Genomic DNA, 9,945 nt, shown 5'->3' with positions numbered 1-9,945 from the left:
CTTTCCTTCTTAAATTTGTAGATATCAGGTATTTTATCCCAGCAATTAGGTAAGACACTATCCTACACCTGGTCTCTCATACTTCTTAGTCCCAAAGATGCTTATGGCTATGCTTGCCCAGCCCAGCAGCAGAGCTGGAAGCAGAGTGCACTGGAATCCACCTAGCCCCTGCAACTTGGAAAACAAAGGATGAAGTCACACCTAAGGCAGCCCCGCCCGCCCCAAGGCAGCCTTCTTACCTACTCCAAGGGCCTTTACCAGTTTCAAAGAATTTCATGTCCCTACCTCTTCTCTCCAGGAGTGGTAAATTTTGTTTAATGACACAGACTGTTTGGCGTATTTCGTGAAGTTTTAATAACCTTATAATACTGTCAAACATGTGCCACATATGTCCTCAATTGCAGTGACACACTTTCTCATCTAAATGGACCCTGAGGTAAAAGGTGTACACTGGCTAAATACTCAATGGGCTGTGCAAGGCGCAAACACAGGCCCACGAGGCACTTGGTTGAAAGACAGCCCCTGGAGACAGGCACAGAGCCAGGCCAGCTGCAGACTCTAGAGGGGCTGACAGATTATCCAGAGTGGGGTGTCCTGGGCCCCAGCCTTTGAGCTCTACCCAGGACTGTTTCAAGCAGGTAGGGGATGAAGCTAGGGTGGCAGCTGGTTCCAAGGTTACTATTAACCTTGGAATAGCACCAAGTGCTATTTGTGGCATATAAAGTGCTTTCAGTAAACACTAGTTGAATAAACTAAATGAACAGAGTGGGACAGGAAAGGAATCTGGAGAAGTCCTGGGGCCTTTTAGCCTGGGACAGAGAAGCAAATGAACACTTCCACACTTCCATCACTTGAGAGGTAGCCAGTGTTGACAGCACCAACAAGGGCAAGTTCTGGGCACACCAGCTATACTGCTTGAGGAGAAAAGCCCTATTCCTGCCAACATGGCTTGTACATAATTGGCACCCCTGACCCTCTAGTGCCAGCCCTTCTCATCTTGTTCACATGGCAAACCCCTTGTCGCTGGGTCTGTGCTGGCTATAGGACCCCATTCACCTCTCCCTTCCCTGGCAAAATGCTCTCATCCTTAGCTTTAGGGAAAAAGCTCCAAGCCAACTGAGTCATGCGTCTGTTCTGAAATGGCTGATAATGTTCACAAGCGAAGAGACTCCGGGGCCCATCCACCCGGGTTCCATCCACCGGCTCAGGTTCCCAGTGGCAGCTAGGGTGCAGCCAGCAGTAGTAACAAAGGCGCAAAGCCAGACCCACAAGGAAGCAGATGCCTCCCACAGCAAGCCACATGTGTGATGAGATCTCAGTAGGCAGCCAGGGGCCATAAATCACCCAGGTGGCCACCAGCAGAACACTGTCACTCAGGAGGAATATCAGGTGGATGGTGGCCCGGCCTCGAGTGTGGCCCTCAGACACGTTGAACCAGGAGAAATAGAGGATAGTGGCCACCGTCCCCCGGTAGAGCCACTCGGAGCCAGCGTCGTGCATAAACTCTGTCTGCTGAAGCCAGACCCAGAGCAGCAACACCACCCACAGGCCCAGGAAGTGCAAGGCCACATATTGGGGGAAGAGGGCTGAGAACAGAGCCACAGCCAGAATTCGGGGTCCCAGCAGCAGCAGGTTCCACAGAAAGTAGACAACAGAAGCAGTCCAGCCCAGGCGGGGCTTGGAGGGAAGGCAGGTCCGCAGGGCCCGGTGATAGTCCAGCAGTGCCCACGAGATGCTCACAAAGGATATGCCGACTCCAAACCCTATGAGGAGCAAGAGCAAACAGATGAGCCCTCTGCACAGCCTGCCTGGCCCACCCTCAGGGCTCACAGCTTCCACCTGGGTCCTCCTAGCCACCCTGAAGTAGGTATTAGAATCCCTATTTGTGGAAGGGGAAATGGCAGCAGGAGAACCTTCAGCGAGTTCATACAACCTACCAAACACGGAGCAGGGATTCAGGGATGCATCACTTTCAGGTGCCCCCCCCCCATGACATTTCCCAAGGATGAGAGTGTATGCTACTCATAGAGCCACTCAGCATTTGGCACCCCAGTGAAGCCTAGGCTGCACCCTGAGCATCTCCTAGGGCCCACAGACCTTCCTTTCCAGAAGAGCCCAAGCCTTAGATCTGAAAAGCAACAGAGCTCCAGAGTTCCCCCTGCCTTCTGACTAGAAGGAAGCACCAGAGACCCCATGGGGTCCTGAGGGCCGGGAGAACCAGCCCTGCTGTGGCAGAAGTTCTCCTCCCGCCCCTCCTCTCCCCTCCATGTGCAACCTGGGCCCAACTCTTGATTTCCAAGACCCACAGATCTTGGGGGTCTTAGCAACTGGACCGCCAAGGAAGGCCAGAAGCTGGACTATCTAGAATGCTTCTCTCCCTGTTCCCACCTCTCTCATTCAACAGAGGTTTAATGGGAACCCATCAGATCTGCAGCCATCACTCTACCCTCACTCTAGATCAGATGTTCTTCCCAGTTGGCCCAGCCTACCAGGAGCACACACCCCACTTCCCAGGTCTCCTCCTCCTCCTCACCTGGCCCCCAGCCTGAACATCCTGGGAATTACCTATCCTAGCCCTTCCCCAACAGCTCTGCTGTGTCAAGGTCCCTGGAATTACCCTCCTACCTCTGCCTGGCGTCTTATCACATAATTAAAAGTATAGTAACTATTTCCTGGCCTCTCAGTTCCTAGAGAGTAGGACACAGGTTCTGTTCATCTGGCCTTCCCAGGGAGCCCAGTACTTGGCTCGTAATAAATACTTGCTAAATAAGAAGCTGAGGGGCTGGAGAGATGGCTCAGTGGTCTAAAGCACCTACTTAGAACAAGCTTAGCAAAGCATCAGGGACCGCGGTTCAATCCCCCAGCACCACATGCCAGCCAGCCCCGCCCCCTGGTGGGCTGAGCTGGCCACACACACCCCTCTCTCTCTCTCTCTCTCTCTCTCTCTCTCTCTCTCTCTCTCTCTCTCAAATAAATAATAAATTTTAAAAAAATAAATAAATAAATAAATAAGAAGCTGAGAAAAAATTGTTTCTTCCCACCCAGCATACCACATAGTCTCTCCCCAACTGGCTCTGGTCCTAGCCACTTATCACTTTTGGACAGACAGATGAGAATATGTGAATGCTAGGTTCAGTAGCACACTCTAATTCCAGCACTCAGGAGACTGAGGCAGGAAGATTGCTATAGTTCAAGGCCAGCTTCCACTACATAGTGAAACCTTGTTTTGAAAAAACAAACACCAAACTCAAAAAAATCAATGTAGGGGCCAGGGAGATGGCTTAGTAGAATAAGCACTTCCTGGCAAGCACAAGGGCCTGAGTTCAATCTCCAGTTCCGCAAAAAAAAAAAAAAAAGAATGTGAGTGCTGAGTGGTCCAGGGCAAGTCACTTCACAGGTATGCACCTCTTTCCTCTTGTGTGAAGTAGAGACAGACTTCCCCAGGTCACACTCAATGTGATGGCAGATGAGTACTGGGTCCCATGGAAGGCAGTGGTAGGTACAGCAGGGGGCCTTGAGGTGTGCAGGACACTGAAGACCAAGAGAAGGCCCTGGACTCTGAATCGGAGATGAGATGAAGTCCCACCTTGGCCACTGCCTGGCTCTGAGACAGTCACTTTTGTCTTACAAGAAGCCCTTCCAAAGCTCCTCACTGTACAAACTTCCTCCATAGTTAATGAGGCTCTACCAACCTCTGCCACTGCCTCTCCCTCTGCTGATCTCTCAGCACACTTAGTGTAACTAACAGTTTTACAGTCTTATCCTGGCAAGGGACAGGCTCTGTCCTGCAACAAGCACTCACATTGGTAGTACTCAGCCTGGCCGCTCTGCAGGATGATGGCCAGCACCAACGTGAGCTGGGGCGTCGTTTCCAAGAAGGTCTCAAAGAGCCGCAGCATGCTGATGTCCATGGAGAGGAAGTCAGCATAGCCCAAGTCGAACTCTGAGGGCGTCGCCTGCTGCCACACCAACAGCCCCTGCCGCAGCCCCTGCAGGCACCTAGGCACACACAAATCCCACAGGATCAGGGCTTATGAGCTGGGCTCCCACCCCTCTGGTCTAGGACAGGTTCCAATCCTTGCTTGTCATATACATGCTAAGGGGCCCCAGCAAAGGCCCTCACCTCTCAACCTATTTTGTAAAACAGGAATAAGTGCAACTTCTGTTGGGCACCAGCTGACCCAAGCCCATCACAAACCTTGTTCTGTTTACTCCTCACAAGACACTCATGGGCTGGGGAGATGGCTCAGCAGACTACTGCGCCTGCTTAGGCAAGCTTAAGTAAACGCAGGGACAGGGGTTTAATCTCCAGTAGCACATGCCACACCAGTCCTGCCCCCAGGGCAGGCTGAGCTGGTCACAAAAAAAAAAAAAAAAAAAAAAAAAACACCCATTTACAGAAGGGGTAAAGCATCAGGAAGCTAACAACTCAGGGAATCAGGGTTGGACCCAAAACTGTAAATGAAGCATGCTGGAAAGTTTATCCAAGGCAGTCATCAATTTTCCTATGTGTAAGAATCTCCTGGAGGGTTGGGGAGATGGCTCAGTAGAATAAGTGCTTGCCGAGCACACTGGCCAGGGTAGGAGGCAGGACTCGTGGAGGTGAAGCAGGAGGGACCCCATGCAGCAGGCTACTGAATGCCTAGGGAAAGGGTGAGGGCCTGGCTGGAGAGGTGGGGACACAGATGGACATAGATGGGCACAGACTTGAGGGAATCCAGAAAAGGGCCTTGGGGAGTCGCTGGCATGAGGAGGGCATGGAGAAGCACTGAGGTCTTCCCCACACAGAATGATCTCCTTGGCCCATTCACCCACCACAGATCCATTCAGCACATGTCGACTGTGGCTGCCCTGCCTGATAATACTAAGGAACAGGAGCTTCTGGTCCACAAAGGGAGCCTGTTTACAAACCCAAAGCCAGATGCAGGGGCCTCAGAAATGCAGGGCTCAAGGCCTGCCCTGAACCCTCAGACCCACCTAGGGTTCACTGGTGTCTTAGGGTCCCTCAAGCTAAACAACAATGTTCAAAGCTCCTCTCCTCAAGGCTGGCGACTCCAGACAGCTTTGTCAAGATCTAGAAAGAACTCATAAAAAATGGGTTCTGGAGCAGATTCTGCCTCCAGCCATACTAACCCATACCACACCCAAAGTCCTGGCTTCATCTCATGACCCTGACCCCATAGTTTCAGTTTCTCCATCTTTTTTTTTCCTATATTAAAAGATACATCATTAATCCTGCTCAAAATATTCTCATCAGTTAAAACACATTTCCATGTCTCCATCTTTATGGGACCCTGACAGCTCTTAAAAGCACAGGCCCATATTTTCCAAAACCCTGGCTGTGTCCAGGACCCACCTCTACCCTCATGCTCAGTTTGAGGGTCAGAAGAACAGGTCCATGGAGAAGCAGACAACTGGGAAAGGGAGAGTGAGAGGGGCCTGGTATGACAGCACAAACCCATAATCCCACCTACTCAGGAGGCTGAGGCAAGAGGATTCAAGTTTGAGGCCAATATGGACAATTTAACAAGATTTTGTCTCAAGAAACAAATCAATGAGTTCAATCCCCGGTTCCGCAAAAAAAAAAAAAAAAAGAAATCAAATCAAAATAATTTTTAAAAGCCAGGCATGGTGGTGCACACCTGTGATCCCAGCACTCAGGAGGCTGAGGCAAGAGGAGTACTGCGAGTTGGAGACCTGCCTAGGCTACAAAGTGAGCTCAAGGCCAGCCGGAACAGCATAGCGAGACACTGTCTCAAAAATTCAATAAATAATATAATAATAATAAAGGACCACTCCCTGGGCTGAATCCTTAAGAAAAAGGCAAGGAACAAAGGAGGGAGGCAAAAAAGAAACAAGCAACCACCCTAGCCGTGGAGTCGGCTGGAGGGCTGGAGGGCCCGGGTGACAAAGCTAGCTGACATTTGGCTAATGTTCGCTCAGTACCAGGGCAATTTACAGGTATCATTTTGCTTAATCCTTACAAAACAGAACTAGTCAATGCCACCAGCCCCACTGGCACAACAAGGAAACTGAGGCCTGGATGGTCAGCGACTTGCCCACGAGCAGACCCGTAGCTGAAAGGAACAGCAGCGCGGCCGCGCGCCGCTCTCCCTGGCCGCCTTCTCAGAGGCGGGAGCTGAGGCTCGGGGAATCGCAGAAAGGAAGCCCCAGCCCACCGGTGGGCCAGAGTTGGGTCCCGAGGAGTCTGACTCCGGAGGCCGAGCACCCCTCCTTCCCCCGTGCCTCGGTTCCTTCGCCCGGGCCGGAAGCGGGGGTCCAAGGCGGGCGCTCACCTGCAGGGCGCCGCTTCCGGCCGCTCGGCGCAGCCGGGCCGGCACGTGAGCCCCGGCGGGTCGCTCCTCGCCCTCCCGAGGGCGGCGCTCACCTGTACAGGTAGCCGAGCTGCAGCAGGTGCAGCAGCGCCAGGCCACGGCCGGGGGCGGGCGGGCCGTGCAGGTCGGCGGGGTCGGAGCGCAGCCACAGCCAGCTGAAGAGCTGCAGCGCGGCCGAGGCGAGGCCCAGCAGCGCCAGCACCAGCGCGGCCCACAGGTAGCGGCCGCGGAGCGCGTACTGCCCGGCGGCCCACAGGTCGGCGCCCAGGTCGAGCAGGAAGGCGGCGGTGCCCAGCACGCCCAAGACCAGGTCCCGCAGGAGAGCGGCTCGGGGCGACCAGGGCATGGCCCGCCCGCCTCGACGCCTGCCCCCTTTCCTCGGGACCAGGTCGCGCGCCGACTGGAAGGCGCGGGTCGCAGCCTTCGGGGCACCCCCCCAAGCCCGGGCCTGCGGGGCGGGACTTCCCGGTCCCGCCCTGTCCGGGGCGGAGCGGGGGCGTGGTTGACCCGGCCCCCCGGATTCGGCCCAGCCCTCGGGGTCCACTGGCTCTGTTCCGTGGAGCTGCAACGGTTGAAAATCGGCCTAGGGCATTGACGCTCTCTGGTTAGCGGGTTTTTGTTGTTTTGTTTCTGGAACAGTAGTGGGAGTTGAACCCAGGCCTTCGCATTGAGCTACATCCCTTGCCTCCCGCCTTAAAAATTTTGGGGGGTTTTGATTCTTTTTTTGAACCGAGAATTGGACTCAGGCCCTTGTGCTTGCCAGGGAAGCGCTTATTCCACTGAGCCATCTCCCCGGCCCTTGTTTGATTCTTTGAAATAGGGTCTCGCTATGCAGTTCAGGCTGGCCTTGAACTTAAATATGTAGCCCTGGCTGACCTCAAACTCAGGGATCCTCCTGCCTCAGCTTGCAGAGTGCTGGGGCTATAGGCATGCACCACCACCCAGTTTAAGTTTTTGAGATGAGGACCCACTAAATCACTGGGCTCAAATTTGCAATCCTGTCCTCACCTCCTAGACTGCTGGGATTACTGTAGTCCCTCGCTATTTCGTAGTTCAACTTTTTCAGGCTCACTGCTTCACAGATTTTCAAAAAATAGTAATTTAAATTATTTATTGCGGATTTTTCACTATACCTCAAGGTTTTGCAGCATTGTACAGTATAAATATGTTGTTAAAATTCATGGGTTTACAAGTTTAGAAAATGGTTAAGAACATTAGAAGTATTTTCATAAATGTGGGAAAGGTTGAAAGAATGTGGGGAAGGTTTAGAAAGCCTTAAAATGTATATAAATACTAAAATAATGGGGCTGGGGAGATGACTCAGTGGAATAAGCACTTCCCTGGCAAGTGCAAGGGCCTGAGTTCAATTCCCGGTTCCACCAAATAAATACATAAAATAAAATAAATATAGTGGTCCTGACGGGAGTGTTGGTGGTTTGGCTGTGTAGCCTCTAATTTCTGGGTTTCACAATAGAGTTGGCCTGAGGTCCAAGAAACCGAGGATGACTGGGGGCAAGAACTAGAACTGTACCTGTTATCTTGTAAGCTGCACAAGACAAAAAGGAACTTTGAAAGCTAAAATAGATTTAAAAAAAAAAAAAAAATCACTTCTCTAGACTTTCTCAGGCCTAGGGAATAAACACTGCCCCCTCCTCTCACAGCCTAGATGCATGGACCCAGTGTACAAGGTCAGCCCCAGGAGGTCCTGCTTCAGGCAGAGGAAACAAGCCTCAAGTTGACTGCTGTCTCCTTGAATTCCCTTTCCCCTCTGGGGCAAGAGAAGCCCCTCCATCTCCTTAGAGCTAACTTTGAATAAGCCCTTTTTCCTTTAAACCAAAATAAAAGACTATCTGGATCTCCTACCAGCCATTTGGGGCTACTGACTGGTGTGAGAAGAGATTCAGAGGTAGAGAACAGTAGCAGGCATTGCTGTGTGGTGTGGAATTTTCATTTGCTTTGTTGGTCGGTAACTGTCCCTCATATTTGCACAAACCAAACAAGGAAGCAAAAAGCCATGTTCTGATGCCTTGGTGCAGGCTTTTGCAAACTATGTGGGCTCACAGTCTGATCCCTGAGCTGGGGATAGACTATGACAGCGACTCCAGAGCACAGAAACGACAGCGAGATCCTGAGTGTGAGCCGAGTTAAACATTTATATATTAAAAGGAATAATGCACAGAATAAAATGCACCATACATTGGTGTCTTTACAGATAAACCTGAAATTTGAGAGAAGTGTGCTTCCTAAGGGGCCTTTGGCGCCTCATTTCCTTTTTTTTTTTTTTTGGCAGAATAGGGATTGAATTCAGGCCCTTGCGCTTGCCAGGGAGGCACGCATTCCACCGCGCCACCTCCCCAGCCCCTGGAGCCTCATTTCCTAATCCCACCTGTCCTGTTCCAGTTTCTTCTCCTCTGACACAGGGAAATGGGGTCAAAATCAGCTTTTGAGGGGTGACGCTGCCCTTTTTCATTGGAAGGAAGATAAGCCCCACAAGGAGAGGGCAGTGCCCGAAGTCAGGGTGCAAGCAGAGCCTGCAGGCCCAGCAGTGTGGCCAGCAGCACCAGCAGGCCCCCTAGCCTGGGCCCAGCGCCACTGTTGCTCAGGCAGGCGTAGTAGGCATCGAAGTCCACTTCCTGCATGGCACACAAGAACTCCGCACGGCAGGTCTCGCCGCAGGCTGTCGTGTCATAGCTCACAGAGTTGTAAACATAGTAGCGCTGCAGCTTGTCCTGGTCACTGGCGATGCCAGTCGCTGCTGCCTGCATGGAGCGGACACTCGCATCTGGCACCCCGTAGGCCTCAGTCAGCCGGTACTCAAGCTCCCAGCGTGGGCTGTTCTGCGCATTCGCCTGGCTCAGATTCATGAAGTAGGTCGCCATGTCCTGGAGCAGATACACAAAGGGGGCCAGCGGTGAACAACTGTCTAGTGCACCCCAGTCCTGCTCCTTGCGTTTCCCCCAGTGTTCTTTTGGTTTGCATTAATGAGCATTCTCACTACTTACCAGAAGTGCTTGGCAGACATCCCCTGACTGGATCTGATGAGGAACCAGGCTTATTGCCCCCTTTCTACAAGTGAGGAAACTGAGACCTACAGAGATCAGTTCACTTGGCGATGGCCACACAGGTGTTCAGTAGCGAGGGTGAGCCTGGGAGCCAGCATGTGGACCTCGCTGCCTGTGTATTTTTTGTCGCACCAAGGTCCGAAGCATGTGGCCTAGCACAGCTCAGTTGCTTGGTAAATATTTATGGACTATGAGGAGAGGGGGGTCTGGCTGACAGAGAACTATGGTTGATGGGGATATAGGATACACTCAGACCCCCAGGACCGGGAGCATCTTCAGGACTAGAATCAAAAGGCTTTATTATTAGTGCAGCACTTTCCAGTTAAATCTGTGGTCCCTCACATGGAGAGAAAAAACATTTTCTCAAGCTTTCACAGAGAGCAAATTGGTCAAGCAATGGCCGTGACTCATCCTCATGTCAGACACTGACAAAAGGATGTACAAAAGGTGGTACAGGGCTACAGGATAAATCCTGAAAGTACTTGGCTGACCTTATCAGATACAAAAGTGACATTTCTGGGTACATAGGTCTTGCTATATCTTGGTCT

The 9,945-nt window shown here is 52.1% G+C and overlaps 2 protein-coding genes across 2 annotated transcripts in view; both read right to left on the bottom strand.

The window, feature by feature from the left end:
* Positions 1-6,777, bottom strand: Xkr8 (XK related 8). The gene is made up of 3 exons (XM_004642877.2): positions 6,389-6,777; positions 3,803-3,999; positions 1-1,763 (listed from the first exon to the last, which is right to left on the bottom strand). The coding sequence occupies exons 1-3, from the start codon at positions 6,679-6,681 to the stop codon at positions 1,039-1,041; spliced, it is 1,215 nt and encodes a 404-aa protein (XP_004642934.1). The 5' UTR covers positions 6,682-6,777; the 3' UTR covers positions 1-1,038.
* A 1,156-nt stretch (positions 6,778-7,933) lies between these two features.
* The window catches only part of Smpdl3b (sphingomyelin phosphodiesterase acid like 3B), a 24,291-nt gene continuing 22,279 nt past the window's right edge, over positions 7,934-9,945 (bottom strand). Inside the window, exon 8 of the mRNA XM_004642965.2 lies at positions 7,934-9,217. Within this exon, the coding sequence (XP_004643022.2) occupies positions 8,849-9,217 (369 nt within the window). The 3' untranslated portion in view covers positions 7,934-8,848. The remainder of the gene's footprint in view (positions 9,218-9,945) is intronic.

This window comes from Octodon degus, unplaced genomic scaffold (assembly GCF_000260255.1).
Source record: "Octodon degus isolate 3935 unplaced genomic scaffold, OctDeg1.0 scaffold00163, whole genome shotgun sequence".
NCBI lineage: Eukaryota > Metazoa > Chordata > Mammalia > Rodentia > Octodontidae > Octodon > Octodon degus.
Note: the sequence above shows the minus strand (reverse complement) of the source record. Positions and strands in the feature narration are given on the sequence as shown.

Excerpts from the sequence above, each read along its gene's own strand:
- Xkr8 (XM_004642877.2), bottom strand. The coding sequence starts at position 6,681 with ATGCCCTGGTCGCCCCGAGCCGCTCTCCTGCGGGACCTGGTCTTGGGC. Across the intron at positions 4,000-6,388 it reads CAGCTCGGCTACCTGTACAG|GTGCCTGCAGGGGCTGCGGC; the intron begins GTGAGCGCCGCC and ends GTGTGTGCCTAG. Across the intron at positions 1,764-3,802 it reads CCAGGCTGAGTACTACCAAT|GGTTTGGAGTCGGCATATCC; the intron begins GTGAGTGCTTGT and ends TGCTCCTCATAG.